Here is a 16,794-nt window from a genome sequence, read left to right as displayed (position 1 = left end):
GCTCCTGTCTGCAGACTGACAATAAAACCAATGGGTCTTATTGGGGGTGTTGGGGCCTCCAGCGGGTGTTTGTGAATCCTCCCCGCCCACCTCCCAGGGTTTCCTTCCTTCCCAGAGATCAGAGTCCTCATTGATTTGAGGACAAAGTGTAACCTCTTATTTATTTTGCACATTCTCCTCGTGTCTGTGTGGGTTTCCTCCGGGTGCTCCGGTTTCCTCCCACAGTCCAAAGATGTGCGGGTTAGGTTGATTGGCCATGCTAAAATTGCCCCTTAGTGTCCTGGGATGCGTAGGTTAGAGGGATTAGTGGGTAAATATGTAGGGAAATGGGGGTAGGGCCTGGGTGGGATTGTCGTCGGTGCAGACTCGATGGGCTGAATGGCCTCTTTCTGTGCTGTAGGGTTTCTAAGATTTCTTATTGTCCCCCTCCCCCATCCTCTGATGTGAACCATCCTCCAGTGGCTGAGCCAGGATGGGGCCGTTAACCTGGGCCTGTTCCCGGGAGGGAGGGAGGGAGGGAGAAGCCCCGCAGCTGCAAACCAGGGAGCTGACAATGATTCTGAAGGGTTTGCGGATCCACAAAGTGTTTCCAAATCCTCCCAGCCACCGCCTAACGCTGACTCCGCTTCTCCGGGACAAACAAGCGCCAAGGACAGCAATGACACTGCGCATGCACCACATCACAATGCCCGGGGACTGATTGACGGCAGCTCCGGACCAATAGGAAGAGGGGGCGGGGCTGGAGGACCGAGCGGGAGCGTCTGGTCGTCCAACCAATCAGAGTGAATGAGGGGCGGGTCTGGAGGTCCGAGCGGGTGCGGCTGGTCCTCCAACCAATCGGAGTGAATGAGGGGCGGGGCTGGGGGACCGAGCGGGAGCGGCTGGTCCTCCAACCAATCAGAGTGAATGAGGGGCGGGGCTGGAGGACCAACACTCAGATAAAACCTGGTGGGGGCGGAGTCAACATCGCAGCAGCGGAGCCGGCGGTTGGAGATTGGGGAGGATCCGCAAACCCTTCAGAATCATTGTCAGCTCCCTGGTTTGCAGCTGCGGGGCTTCTCCCTCCCTCCCTCCCTCCCGGGAACAGGCCCAGGTTAACGGCCCCATCCTGGTTTGGGAGCTGGAGCATGCGCAGTGCCTGCGGCAGACGGTAAGGAGCTCGAGCGAGCGGGTTTTAAATGGGGATTTTTATAGAGTCAGAGGTTTACAGCCTGGAAACAGGCCCTTCGGCCCAACTTGTCCATGCTGCACTTTTTAAAACCCCTAAGCTAGTCCCATTTGCCTGCGTTTGGCCATATCCCTCTGTACCCATCTTACCCATGTAACTGTCTAAATGCTTTTTAAAAGACAAAATTGTACCCGCCTCTACTACTACCTCTGGCAGCTTGTTCCAGACACTCTCCACCCTCTGTGTGAACAAACTGCCCCTCTGGGCACTTCTGTATCTCTCCCCTCTCACCTTAAACCTCTGCCCTCTAGTTTTAGACTCCCCTACCATTGGGAAAAGATATTGACTATCTAGCTGATCTGTGCCCCTCATTATTTTATAGACCTCTATAAGGTCACCCCTCAGCCTCCTACGCTCCAGCGAAAAAAGTCCCAGCCTCTCCTTATAACTCAAACCATCAAGTCCTGGTAGCACCCTAGTAAATCTCTTCTGCACTCTTTCTAGTTTAATATCCTTTCTATAATAGGGTGACCAGAACTGCACCCAGTATTCCAAGTGTGGCCTTATTGTTCTCACTTTGCCAACAGGGCTATTGAATTTATTGGATAGATCTTCCAGGCATACTGAGCTGAATGGTTTCCATCTGTGCTGTACCATTCTGTAAAATGATGAATATTCAGAATCAGGAAGAGACAGAATGAGAGGAACCAGTGACTGTGATTGAATCCAGCCAGAGTCAAGGAAGGGGAGAGAGAGGAGGCAATGTAAAAGCTTCTAAATCTCTGTAGTCCCACAGGAGAACTTTGAGAAATTTAACATAGCAGATCAGCTTGCAATAATTTGTTTTTTAAAAATTAATTTATCTCCATAGCTAATGTTGTTTTATATTCATTGTTTGAGGTTAAAATAGTGCTGCAGAGAAGGAGGTGCTGGAAGTCTTCAAGTGCATCAAGGTAGATAAATCCCCAGGACCTGATGAAGTGTATCCCAGGAGTGGGAGGCTAGGGAGAAAATTGCAGGTCCTCCAGTGCCAGCAGGTTCTCCGGTGCCAGCAGGTTAGGTTGGTGCGGAAGGACTGGTCAGTGCCTCGGGCTGTGGCCCAGAGAGAGCGGGACCCCCTGCACTGAGATACCCTGCCCTGCACAGCCCTGGGGGAAATGTGTCAGTGCCTCCCAGGTAAGGATCTGCTTCACCCCCTCCCGCCCGCTAGGGCCTGGGCCTGGAGTTAGTGCTGCCCGTGGGGAGGCAGGCACAGCTCAGTGCCCTGAGAGCGGGGGAGCTGGGGCCTGCCTCCCCTTCCCGACCCTCCCCTCCCTCTATCCAGCCTCTCCTTATAATTCGCACCAAGTCCTGGTAGCATCCTTGTAAAACTTCTCTGCACACTTTCTAGTTTAATATTATCCTTCCTATAATAGGGTGACCAGAACTGTACACAGTATTCCAAATGTGGTCTTCCCAATGTCTTGTACAACTTCAGCAAATTGTGCCAACTTCTGCATTCAATGTTCTGACCAATGAAACCAAGCATGCCAAATGCTTTCTTCACCACTCTGTCCATCTGTGACTCTACTTTCAAGGAGTTATGAACTTGTACCCCTAGGTCTCTTTGTTCTATAACTCTCCTGAGCTGAGTAAGTCCTGCCCTGGTTCGATCTACCAAGATGCATCACCTTGCATTTATCCAAATTAAACTCCACCTGCTATTCGTCAGCCCCCTGGTCCAATTGATCAAGATCCCGTTGCAATTGGAGATGACTCTTCACTGTCCACTATGCCACCAATCTTAGTGTCATCTGCAAACTTACTAATCCCGCTGCCTATATTCTCATCCAAATCATTAATATAAATGACAAATAACAGTGGACCCAGCACCGATCCCTGAGGCACACCGCTGGTTACAGGCCTCCAGTTTGAAAAACAATTCACTACAACCATCAGAAGCCAATTTTGTATCCATTTAGATATCTCGCCCTGGATCCTGTGAGATTTAACCTTGTGTTTCCCCCTCCTTTTTGGGGAGCTGCCCCTTTTACTTTGTCCTGATTTAATCTGAGTTTGTTTACTTGGTTTGGTTTGACCTAAAAAAAAACGACCTAAAAAAAAACAACCTACCATGCGGTACCTTGTCGAAGGCCTTGCTAAAGTCCATGTAGACAACATCAACTGCACCCCCCTCATCTACTTTCTTGGTTACCCCTTCAAAAAACTCAGTCAAGTTTGTGAGACATGATTTTCCACTCACAAAGCTATGTTGACTGTCCCTAATCAGTCCTTGCATCTCTAAATGACTAGATCAAAATACCTTCCAACAATTTACCCACCACAGATGTGAGGCTCACTGGCCTGTCGTTCCCAGGCTTTTCCCTGCAGCCCTTTTTAAACAAAGGCACAACATTTGCCAATCTTCAGGCACCTCACCCGTGACTATCGATGATTCAAATATCTCGGCTAGGGGAACTGCAATTTCCTCCCTAGCCTCGCACAATGTCCTGGGATACACTTCAGGTCCTGGGGATTTATCTACCTTGATGCACTTTAAGACTTCCAGCACCACCTTCTCTGTAATATGTACGCTCCTCAAGACATCACTATTTATTTCCCCAAGTTCCATGCTTTTCTCAACAGTAAGTACTGATGAGAAATATTCGTATTCATTCACCCATCTCTTGTGGATCCTCACATAGGTGACCTTGTTGATCCTTAAGAGGCCCTACTCTCTTCCTTGTTACTCTTTTGCCCTTTATGTATTTGTAAAAGCTTATTGGATTCTCCTTTGCCTTATCTGCCAAACCAATCTCGTGTCCCCTTTTTGCCCTCCTGATTTCTCTCAACTCTACTCCTACACCCCCTATACGCCAAGGGATTCACTTGATCCCAGCTCCCTATGCATGTCATGTGCCTCTTTTTTCTTCTTGACCAGGGCCTCAATATCCCGAGTCCTCCAGGGTTCCCGACTTCTGCCAGCCTTGCCCTTCACTCTAAGAGGAATGTGTTTACAAAGACCGAGTGCGGATCCAGAACCTGAAATAAAACCGGAAACATAAATGGAGTTGGTGGGTGAGTGGTGAGGCTTTATAAACACCCGGTGTTGGCCTCAATTTGCAAAGCAAATTCCTTGTGCCTTCCGAAGGCTTCGGGACTGAGTTAATATCCGCCATCTTTATAGGGATCCACATACTGCAAAGTGCATGCGCATCCGCCATCTTTATTGAGGGTAATTTGGAACAACGCATGCACAGCCACCGTATTTCTTGGGGGTGAAACCAAATGAATAACCCACAGGGGACAAAAAAAATCAGATTGATTTCATAACAAACTCTGTTGTTGAAAACCAGAACTGGGGGTTACAGCCAACAACAACTTCTATTGATAAAACACCATTAATATCAGGGTGGTTAACACTGCCTCTCAGCTCCAGGGACCCAAGTTCGATTCCAGCCTTGGGTCACTGTCTGTGTGGAGTTTGCACGTTATCCCTGTGATTGTGTGGGTTTCCTCTGGGTGCTCTGGTTTCCTCCCACCGCCCAAAGATGTGACGCTTGGGGGGATTGGCCATGCTATATTGCCCCTTCGTGTACAAAGATGTACAGGTAAGGTGGATTAATGGGGTAAAAACATGGGTTACAGGTATCGATCAGGTGTAAAATATTCAGAGTTGGTGCAGACTTGATGGGCCAAATGCTTTCCTTCTGCACTGTAGGAATTCTTTGAGAAGTCATCCTTGTGCACTGAAGGTCTAGTCACTAATGGCGGAGTGATTAAAATAGGGAACGTGCAGGAAGCCAGAATCTGAGCAATGCTAGAGGTGATTCCAGAGATGGGGAAGAACAGGACTTGGAGTGATTTGGAAAAATTAGTTGTTAGCATGCATGAAAGATATGCAACATTTCATTTAGATCTCATAGAATCCGACAGTGCAGAAGGAGGCCATTCGGCCCATCGAGTCTGCACCGACCACAATCCCATCCACGCCCTATCCCCATTACCCCATGCATTTACCCTAGCTAGTCCCCCTGACACTAAGGGTAATTTAGCATAGCCAATCCACCTAACCTGCACCTGTTTGGACTGTGGGAGGAAACCAGAGCACTTGGAGAAAACCCATGCAGACACGGGGAGAATGTGCAAACAGACAGTGACCCAAGCTGGGAATCAAACTTGGGTCCCTGGTGCTGTGAGGCAGCAGTGCGAACCACTGTGCCGCCGTGCTGCCCTCAACTCGGGGAGGAGGGAGAGTGTGTGGGACATAGATTTACTGTTTTGGGCAACAAGAACAGAAAAGTTGTTCCTTTTGAAATTAGACTTGTCTGATCAGAATTCCTATCCTGGACTGACAGTAGTTTTGTAAACTCCTTTTGCAGCATATTTGAAGGGGAAGATTTACAGTCAGCAAAATGGAATCCAGTTTCACACCAAGATTTAACAGTTGCTCAATTCACCAGCACCTGAACACCATCAGCCTTTGAATGTGGAGTGTGGGAAAAGATTTCAAACTTCAGTGTGACTGGAAAAGCACCGAGAGAGAGACACACCCGAGTGAGAGTGTTCCAGTGAACTGACTGTGGAAAGAGCTTTAACCAGTTACACAGCCTGAAAAAACATCACACCATTCACAGCAATGTGAATCTGTGCATGTGTTCTGTGTGTGGACGAGGCTTCAACTAATCACTCAATATGGAGAGACATGATGATACTGACACCAGAGAAAAACCGTGGATATGTGGAGACTGTGGGAAAGCATTCACTTGCCCATCCAAACTGGAAACTCATCGATGCACCCAAACTGGGGAGAGACCCTTCAACTGTCCCATGTGTTGGAAGGAATTTACTCAATCATCCTGCCTAACATTACACCAGCGAGTTCACACTGGAGAGAGACCATACACTTGCTCTGTGTGTGGGAAGGGATTCGTCCAGATGTGTAACCTACAACTACACTGGAGAGTTCACACTGAGGAGAGGCCGTTCAGCTGCATTAACTGTGGAAAGAGCTTCAGACATTGATCCAGCCTCAAAGCACATCAGTGACTTCACACTGGGGAGAGACCATTCACCTGCTCAGTGTGGGAAGGGATTCACTACCTCCTCCCACCTGGTGACACGCCAGCGACTTCGAGTGAGTGCAGGGAGTGGATTCTGCTGTTGCTGCTGCTGTTAATCACATCCAGGAGTGAGCCACATTCATTGACATTTGAGGTTTGTTTCTGCTGATAATAATCCCTCTGACTGGCTGGAGTTTAATATTCTGGATCGAGAGCTGATTGTGTTTTCAGGGTTGCCATTTCCCTTTAAGAACTGCTGTCTGTGATCTTTCCCCATCAGTCAGGAACTCTCATCACCACTTCTTTACAGTGCAGAAAGAAAATTCCCTCACTTGCATCAAGTGGGTCAAAGATCCCTGAGATCTTAATGACTGCCCCCAATAAAGATGGCGATGTGTGGATGGGTGATCACCATCTTTGTAAGGGGCAATGTTGTCAATGAGTGGGAGGCGCTTGTTCCCCATTGTTCAGAATGGAGACAACTTGTCCATCAAACTGCATCAACCTTGAGTCCCAATGTCTTATTGATGAGGCAAAGAGTAGGTTGGTTAGGAACCAATTGCCCATTAGACAACCTGGGTGTGGAGCCAGGAGATGTATTTGAGGTACTAAATTAGTATTTTGCATCTGTGTTCACTGTGGAAGGACAATGTAGGTACAGAAAGCAGGGATGGGTGTGTGATATAATTGAACAAATTGTCATTGGTGGTAAATAGTGAGGAGGGCAACCTTGGATTACATAGAACACACAGAACATAGTACAGTACAGGCCCTTCGGCCCTCGATGTTGTGCTGAGCTTTAACTGAAACCAAGGTCAAGCTATCCCACTCCCTATCATCCTGGTGTGCTCCATGTGCCTATCCAATAACCGTTTAAATGTTCCTAAAGTGTCTGACTCCACTATCACAGCAGGTAGTCCATTCCACACCCCAACCACAGAGTAAAGAATCAAACCCCTCCCCATTACCCACACATCACTGTCCCCCTTATCAACCCACTTTCTCTCTCTTCTCCTCCCCCCCCCCCCCCCCCGTACCCAGACTGATCGTCCTCCTCCTCCTCTTACCCCCCCCCCCCCCCCGCCAAACCAGAGAATGATCTGACCCTCCTCCCCCCCACACCACTGATCTGAGTCAGAGAACTGTTGGAAACACTGAACGTGCTCTTCAGAAGCTGGAGAACCCGATTCAGACTTTTATTGAGCAGGTCCATTACGGCGCAGTTCCGGATTGGCAAACGCGGTGGTAAAGTGGGAAATGTTGCAAGTTGGGCGGGCAGTTCATTCATTCAATTTAAATCACCATTGCACCTGTTTTGGGCGCAAAGCGGATCACCGCCATTCCCGGGTTTCAGTAAAGTGGCAATCTGCACAGACGCAGGTGCAGATCGCACCCGAGGGACAGGGCACTGAGGAGGGCAGTGCCCCAGTCAGGAGAGAGGGAGTGCCGGTGTTGGGGGCAGCAGCAGTGGGGAGGGGGACTTTACTCTTCCAGCCCTCTTGGGTGCAAACTAAGTCAAGGGTATCTTCACCCCCCCCCCCTTCCCCCACTGCAGATGGAAAACAGTCTAAATTTTCTTCCCCCCCCCCCCCCCCCCCCCCCTCCTCCCTTTCAGGCACTGACCTTCTGATGGGGGCATCAGCGCCACTCAGTCCCCTGATGTTGATATGAGTCGGCCGTGCAGTCTTCCCTCCCGTAGGTGGAAAAAAGTAAAGAAAGAGTGTGTCTCCGTGTCCTCTTTCCCCCTCTCCCCCTCTCCCTCCAGGGAGAGAGCACCCTCCAGCGGACCACAGGCAGGCGATAGCTCACCTTCCTCCCCCTTCCCTCCTCCCTTCCTTGCAGGAAGCCAACAATTTGGCAGAAACGAAAGAAAACAGGCGTCTCCAGCAAGCAAGCTCGAAGAAAGTGTTTTACTCACAGATGTTGCCCTCTTAAGGTCAAACCAAATAAACAAACTCCGGTTAAGTCAGGACAAAGTAAAAGGGGCAGCTCCCCAAAAGGAGGGGGAACAGCCCGAACAGAAATCAAAGTACAAAGGAAACTTAAAGATCAAATTAAAATGTGATTATTTGGGTCAATAACGCACCCCAACCTCTGCGGTGCTCAATGGGCGCGGAAAGTGTCAACCGCGCCCGTGGACACCGCATGCTCCCTCTCCAGGGACACCTGGCCGCGAACGTAGCTGTGGTAGAGGGGAAGACAGTCAGGATGGACGGCCCCCTCGATCGCCAGCTGCCTGGACCAGTAAATGGCGCGTTTCGCCAGGCCCAGGAGCAGGTTCACGAGGAGGTCGCCATCCCGACCCTCCCCTCTCCGCACCAGGTGTCCGTAGATCAGGAGCGTGGGACTGAAGTGCAGACAAAACATCAATAAAAGGTTCTTCAGGAAAACATAAAGGGAGTGCAGCCTAAGACACTCAACATAGACATGGTCCACGGACTCCACAAGGCCACAGAAAGGGCAGTCTTTGGAGCCCGTGAACCAGTGAATCCTACGGTTGTGCGGAACTGCTGCATGCATCACCCTCCACCCCAGGTCCCTGACGTAATTGGGGGAGATCCCTCCGTAGAGGGACCTCCACTGGGGACCTCCGCTGACCATGGCAACAAGGCCCGCCAAGGTGTATCCGGGCGACAGGCGAGGAGGCAGTAGTGGAAGGTGTGCAGCAGCAGCCCGCACAGGAAACGCCTCCGCGCGGTAGAAAAAGGCACGGAGGACATTTCTGCGAGGCGGCTCAGGCTGTGGGGCACCTCACCCGGGGAGGGGGCTGAGGCTTTGGGCCAATGTGGAATTCCGTCTGAATGGCTATCTAGATAAGTCTTTAAACGTTCCCAGTGTGTCCACCTCCACCACCTTGCCTGGCAGTGCATTCCAGGCCCCCACCACCCTCTGTGTAAAATATGTCCTTCTGATATCTGTGTTAAACCTCCCCCCCCTTCACCTTGAACCTATGACCCCTCGTGAACGTCACCACCGACCTGGGGAAAAGTTTCCCACCGTTCACCCTATCTATGCCTTTCAAAATTTTATACACCTCTATTAAGTCTCCCCACATCCTCCGTCTTTCCAGGGAGAACAACCCCAGTTTACCCAATCTCTCCTCATAACTAAGCCGCTCCATCCCAGGCAACATCCTGGTAATCCTCCTCTGCACTCTCTCCAAAGCCTCCACGTCCTTCTGGTAGTGTGGCGACCAGAACTGGACGCAGTATTCCAAATGCAGCCGAACCAATGTTCTATACATCTGCAACATCAGACCCCAACTTTTATACTCTATGCCCCGTCCTATAAAGGCAAGCATGCCGTATGCTGCCTTCACCACCTGTGACGTCACCTTCAAGGATCTGTGGACTTGCACACCCAGGTCCCTCTGCATATCTACACCTTTATGGTTCTGCCATTTATCGTATAGCTCCTCCCTACATTATTTCTACCAAAATGCATCACTTCGCATTCATCAGGATTGAACTCCATCTGCCATTTCTTTGCCCAAATTTCCAGCCTATCTATATCCTTCTGTAGCCTCTGACAATGCTCCTCACTATCTGCAAGTCCTGCCAATTTTGTGTCATCCGCAAACTCACTGATCACCCCAGTTGCACCTTCTTCCAGATCGTTTATATAAATCACAAACAGCAGAGGTCCCAATACAGAGCCCTGCGGAACACCACTAGTCACAGGCCTCCAGCCGGAAAAAGACCCTTCCACTACCACCCTGTCTTCTGTGACCAAGCCAGTTCTCCACCCATCTAGCCACCTCCCCCTTTATCCCATGAGATCCAATCTTTTTCACCAGCCTACCATGAGGGACTTTGTCAAACGCTTTACTGAAGTCCATATAGACGACATCCACGGCCCTTCCCTCGTCAACCATTCCAGTCACTTCTTCAACTTCCCCACCACGGATGTCAAGCTCACCGGCCTATAATTACCCGGGTTAAATAACAGGACCACATTAGCTATCCTCTGGGACCTCACCTGTGTCCAGTGACGAGACAAAGATTTGTGTCAGAGGCCCAGCGATTTCATCTCTCGTCTCCCTGAGCAGCCTTGGATAGATTCCATCAGGCCCTGGGGATTTGTCAGTCTTTATATTCTCTAACAAACCTAACACTTCCTCCCTTGTAATGGAGATTTTCTCCAACGGTTCAACACTCCCCTCCGAGACACTCCCAGTCAACACATCCCTCTCCTTTGTGAATACCGACGCAAAGTATTCATTTCGGATCTCCCCGGCTTCTTTGGGCTCCAAGCATAATTCCCCACTTTTGTCCCTGAGGTCCAATTTTTTTTTCCCCTGACAACCCTTTTGTTCCTAACGTATGAATAAAATGCCTTGGGATTCTCCTTAATCCTGTCTGCCAAGGACATTTCGTGACCCCTTTTTGCCCTTCTAATTCCCTGTTTGAGTTCATTCCTACTTTCTTAGGAGTAGGAATGAAGTCTCTGTCACTGCAACCACATCCAAATTCCTCGTGAGCATTAAGGCCCTAAGTTTGTCTGTCTTACCTGCTACGCTCCTTGCATTGAAGTATAAGCTCCTCCAGAGCTCCCTCCGTTTTTAGCTGCCTGGACCTAACATATGCCTCTTTTCTTGTTGACCAGTCCCTCAATTTCCCTGGTTATCCACAGTTCTTGAATCCTGTCCTTTTTTACGGGCACATGCCTGTCCTGTAGCCCTAACAACTGTTCCTTAAAAGACTCCCACTTGCCAGATGTGGATTTACCCTCAAACAGCCTCTCTCAATCAACAGCTGCCAATTTCTGCCTAATCCCACTAAAGTTAGCCTTCCCCCAATCCAACACCTGACCCTTGGGACACCACTCATCCTTTTCCATCGCTATCCTAAAGCTAACAATTGTGGTCACTATTTGTCACATGTTCCCCTACCGAAACTTTGAAGACCTGACCGGGCTCATTCCCCAGTACCAGGTCCAGTATAGCCCCCTCTCTAGTCGGGCTATCTACATATTGTTCCAAAGAACTCTCCTGTACACATTTTACAAATTCCTCCCCATTGAGTCCCTGCTCTCAGCGATTTCCAGTCTATACCAGGGAAATTGAAGTCTCCCACTACAACATTTTTCCTGCACCTACCCAGTATCTCCTGACATATCCGTTCTTCCACTTCCCTTGGGCTGTTGGGGGGGCCTGTAGTATACCCCCAACATAGTGACTGCACCCTTCCTGTTTCTAAGCTCCACCCAGAGTGACTTGTTACACAACCCCTCTGAATTGTCCTCCCTCTGCACTGCTGTAATATGCTCTCCAACTAATACTGCTACTCCCCCACCTCTTTTGGCCCCTCCTCTGTCTCACCTAAAACACTTGTACCCTGGAATGTTCAGCTGCCAGTCCTGTCCCTCTTTCAACCAAGTCTCTGTCACTGCAACCACATCCAAATTCCTCGTGAGCATTAAGGCCCTAAGTTTGTCTGTCTTACCTGCTACGCTCCTTGCATTGAAGTATAAGCACTCCAGACCTCCAGGCACAGTGAGGTCATCCTCCCCCAGAATGCACCACTTCTTTGCCAGCCTTGTCCCAGCCCCAAGCTCGTCCCCAGCCTCTACACTTGTAGACCTAATATTGTGATCCCCACCCCCCTGCCATACCAGTTTAAACCCCCCCCCCCCCGAACTGCACTAGCAAAACTCCCAGCCAGGATATTCGTGCCCTTCCAACTTAGTTGTGACCCGTCCTTCTTGTACAGGTGCCATCCTCTCCTGAAAACTTCCCATTGATCTAGGAAAATGAAGCCCTCCCTCCTGGACCAGTCCTTTAGCCAAAGATTCAATTGTACTAACTCCCTATTCTTAGCCTCACTGGCACGAGGCATTGGGAGCAGCCCAGAGATGGCCACCCTGGAGGCCCTACTTTTTAGTCTATTTCCCAACTCCCTGAATTGCTCTCGTAGGATCCCCCTGCTCTTCCTATCTACGTCAGTTGCACCAATGTGTACAATGACATCTGTTTCTTTATCTTCCCCTTTTTAAGATGCCTCCTATCCGCTTGGAGACATCCAGTACCCCAGCACCAGGTAGGCAGACTACCATCCTGGAGTCCCGTTCGCACCCACAGAATCGCCTGTCTGTGCCTCTAACCGACGCATCCCCCACCACTATTTCTCTCCTAATCCCTCTCTTTCCTTTCTGGGCCACAGAGCCTGACTTTGTGCCAGTGACCTGGTCACTGTGGCTTACCCCTGGAGAGTCATCCTCTTCCACACTATCCAAAACAATATACTTGTTTTGGAGTGGGACAACCACGGGTGACCCCTCCACTAATTGCTCACTCCCCTCCCCTCTCACACCTATCGCCGAGCCCTTCCTATTATGAGAGACAGCCACTGGAGTACTCTCTGGTACACTACCCTTCTGACCTTTACTCCTCCTAACTGTGACCCACGTGTCTTCCTCCCGTTGCCCCGGTGTAACTAGTTCCCTATAACTCGTGTCAATTATTCTCTCATTCTCCCTGACTAGACCAAGGTCAGCAATCTGCAGCTCCAGTTCCCTGACACGGAACCTCAGGAGCTGCAGTTCCACGCACCTGGCACAAATGTGAACCTCTGGGAGGCTAGGTGTTTCCAGGAACTCCCACATCCCACACCGGAAGCACCGAACTGGCCTATCGCTCATAGCTACCCTTATCCGATACAGGTTTGGATAAAAATAACTTGCCCTGCCTCGCCCTTACCGCCTAAGCCCTCTGAGCCAAAGCCCTGACAGCTCTCACTCTGCTTCCCACAAGCCCTGTGAGCCAAAGCCCTGACAGCTCCCACTCTGCTTCACTTGCTCCACTGCCCGCTCGTAAGTGCTGCCTGCCTTTTAAAGCCAGCAACAAACCTCCCCAGGCCTACTTCCGGTTTTGAAAAAAAAACCTCCGATTTTACGCACAAAATTAACTGAAAAAAAAAAAAAATCTCCACTAAAAAACACTCTCTTACCCTCAGTTCTCTCTGTGGAACAGAGGCTGAAACCTCCAAGGCAATCCCTTTTTAAAGCCAGCAACAAACCTCCCCAGGCCGAGTAACCTGGGTTACATCCCATCCGGACCTGGCGACTTATCTATCTTGATGCCATTCAAAGATTCCAGCACAACCTCTTAAAGTCCACATACTCAATCTTTTCAGTCCACCACAAGCCCACAGTACATCCACCCATGTCCTTCTCTGTGAAAACCGAGGCAAAATACTCATTGAGCACCTCTGCCATTTCTACTGGTTCTGTACAGATTTTCCCACCTTCACCTTTTATAGGCCCTATTCCGTCAGGTCTCATCCTTTTACTCTTCACATATTTATAGAATGCCTTGGGGTTCTCCTTAATCCTACCTGCCAGGGCCTTCTCGTGACCCATTCTGGCTCTCCTAATTTCCTCCTTTAGTCCCTTCCAACAAGCCATATACTCTTCTAAATCCCTATCTTTGCCAAGCTCTGAGTCTTTTGTACGCTTTCCTTTTCTTCTTGACTAGGTCCCGCACAGCTTTCGTGCACCACGGTTCCTTTAACTGACCAACACCTCCCTGTCTGCTCGGAACGTTGTTCTGTAGAACTCTAGACAGGCATTCCTTGAAAAACTGCCACCTCTCTTCAGTACACTTCCCTGAGAATACCTCCTTCCAATTTACTCCTCTAATTTGCTGCCTGCTGCCTTCATATTTCCCCTTACTCCATATAAACACTTTCCTGGCTTGCCTGATCCTCTCTTTTTTTTTCTAATGCAAGCCTAAAGGAGAGAGAGTTATGATCGCTATCCCCAAGATGCTCTCCCACTGAGAGATCTGACACCTGTCCAGGTTCATTGGTCAGTATCAGATCAAGTACAGCCTCTCCTCTTGTAGGCTTGTCCACATGCTGTGTCAGGAAACCCTCCTGAACACACCTAATGAACTCTTCCCCATCCAATCCCCTTACCCTCGGGATATTCCAATCTATGTTTGGGAAATTAAAGTCTCCCATCTCAACAACTCTGCTATTACTGCATCTCTCCAGGATCTGTTACCCTATCTGCTCCTCCACCTCCCTGTTACTATTAGGCGGCCTATAGAAAACTCCCAGCAAAGTGACCGGCCCCTTTGCACTCTGTACCTCCACCCACAGAGACTCGGTGGACAATCCCTTCACAGCATACACCTTCTCTACAGCTGTGACACTATCCCTGATCAGCAGTGCCACTCCACCCCCTCTCTTGCCTCCCCTGTCCTTCCTGAAACATCTGAATCCCGGCACCTGGAGTATCCAGTCCTGTCCCTGAGACATCCGAGTCTCCGTAATGGCCACCACATCATACTTCCAGGCATCAATCCACACTCTAAGCTCATCCCCTTTATTCACTATACTCCTGGCATTAAAGTAAACAAATCTCAATCCTTTGGTCTGAGCTCTCCCCTTCTCTATTCCCTGTCCATTCACCCTCTTGCACTGCCTATAACCCTTCTGTTTGCGAGCTAACTTCCTCACTCTGATCCCCTCCCCCAACCTATCGAGTTTAAACTCTCCCCAGTAGCCTTAGCCAACCTTCCTGCCAGGATATTGGTCCCCCTGGGATTCAAGTGCCACCCGTTTTTTGTGTACAGGTCACACCTGCCCCTGAAGAGGTCCCAATGGTCCAGGAACCTGACTCCCTACCCCCTGCACCAGTCCCTCAGCCACACATTCATCCTCCACCTCACTCCATTCCTGTCCTCACCTTCCCATGGCACAGGCAGCAATCCTGAGATTACTACCTTTGCTTTCCTCCTCCTCAGCTGTCTCCCTAATTCCCTATACTCTCTTTTCATGACCCCTTCCCCCTTCCTTCCCACATCAGCGGTACCAATATGTACCGCTACCTCCGGCTCCTCTCCCTCCCCCCTCAGGATTTCTGGGACTCGCCCAGCAACATCCTGAATCCCAGCCCCAGGGAGGCAGACCACCATGCGAGACTCCCGCCTGCCTCCGCAAAATCGCCTGTCCGTCCCCCTGACTGCCGAGTCCCCGATTAATACCGCCTTCCCCTCTTTAGCCCTCTGAGTTACAGGGCCGGACTCCTCCCCGGAGACACGGCCACTGCTGCTTCCCCCAGGCGGGCTGTCGTCCCCCCCCCCCCCCCCCCCCCCCCCCAACAGTACTCAGGCAGGAGTACTTGTTGTGTAGGGGCACATCCACCGGGGTGCTCTCAATCACCCGAGCTTTACCCTTCCTGGCCGTCACCCACTTGGCCTCCTCCTGTGGACCACCTGATGATAGGGACACGAACATTGGGGTGTCGCCCCAGTCCCCCGACAGACTGAAGAAGAACTCCGGGTTGTAACCGGCCGGGTGGAACGGAACCGTGGGGGCCCCGCTGCCACCCGGCCCCGGAGACTCCTCGCCGGGGGACTGAGGCAGCACACGCTTTGACTTACAGGGTGCCTTGCCCCCTTTTTTCTGAGGACAAGGCACAAAGACAGGTGGGGGCACGGCAGGAGATGACTCACAAGGGGGGAGGGGCACGCAGACCTCGAACTCTACGGTGCCCGAGGGGCCCCGCCTCTTTTTGTTAACCTGCTCTCGGGCAAGTGAGGCCCCTCTTCGCCTTGCCGCACCCCTCCTGACCCCCCATCACATCCCCCCGAGGTGGTGGCGTCACCAGTGTTGCCGGCTCGGGGTCGCTAACCCCCCCATGCTCGGGCCCATGATCCTGGGCATCCGCAGCGCCGGACCCAGCACTAGGCCCCGGAGAGCCCACGGGCCCGGCAGATGGTGGTGGTGGGGGGGGGGGGGGGGGGGGGGTGCAGGGTGCAGGTGGAGACTGAGGTGGTCCCCGAGCCGGCTGCCGGGGTGGTCGGGGTGTCTTTCCTGGGGGCCGGGGTTCTGGTACCCCCCTTCTTTTTTGTAGGTCCCTTCTGGGTCTTCTGGCCACACGGAGGCTCCGCTCCCCCCCCCGCTGGCAGCTGAGGTGACAGCTGCTGCCGGCGTGGCCTCCCCTCGCGGGGGGGCAGATGGTACTCGCTTGGGGGGAGAGGGGGCTGCGGTGCCAGCTGCGGCCACCTTGGGTTGGCGGTCGGCGGCCTTGGAGACGGGGCAGTTTTTCCGCACGTGCCCCGCCTCCTTACAGGCATGGCACCGCACACCGTCCGCGGACCAAAAGACCCGGTAAGTGGTCCCCTCGTGGGGGACATTGAACCATCCCTCCAGTTCCTCCTCCCGGGCCAGGCGGACAAAAACCTGGCGCCGGAAGGAGTATATATGGCGGAGGAAGGGGTCCCGAAGGCCGAGCGGGATCGGCTGCACCCCGGACCTGACCTCCCCCAGTAGATGGAGGTGGGGGAGGAGGAGCTCACTCGGTAGGAAGGGCGGGACGTTCGAGATGATGATCCCGCCCACCGTGAGCTCCCTCTCCAGGGCGAGGTGGACCGCCCGCTCGGCCTTCAAAAAGAATACGGCCCGGCCGTACATCTTAGAGGCCGCGACAATGGCTGAGGGGCCGACAACCCCAGCCATTGCCTTGACGCAGGCCTCGATAGACATGTCGGGGTGGGCGTAGCACTTCACCCCGAGCTGTCTGGTTATCAATGAAAATGGCGGCAGGGCCTTGGGAGCGGCGGGGGCTCTGGCAGCT

General features: G+C 51.6%; 1 protein-coding gene across 1 annotated transcript in view; it reads left to right on the top strand.

The window, feature by feature from the left end:
• The window catches only part of LOC144484079 (uncharacterized), a 192,129-nt gene that overhangs the window by 2,782 nt on the left and 172,553 nt on the right, over positions 1 to 16,794 (top strand). The window contains exon 4 of the mRNA XM_078202613.1: position 98. Within this exon, the coding sequence (XP_078058739.1) occupies position 98 (1 nt within the window). The remainder of the gene's footprint in view (positions 1 to 97; positions 99 to 16,794) is intronic.

Source organism: Mustelus asterias, unplaced genomic scaffold (assembly GCF_964213995.1).
Source record: "Mustelus asterias unplaced genomic scaffold, sMusAst1.hap1.1 HAP1_SCAFFOLD_92, whole genome shotgun sequence".
NCBI lineage: Eukaryota > Metazoa > Chordata > Chondrichthyes > Carcharhiniformes > Triakidae > Mustelus > Mustelus asterias.
This window is presented reverse-complemented; position numbering and strand designations above follow the sequence as displayed.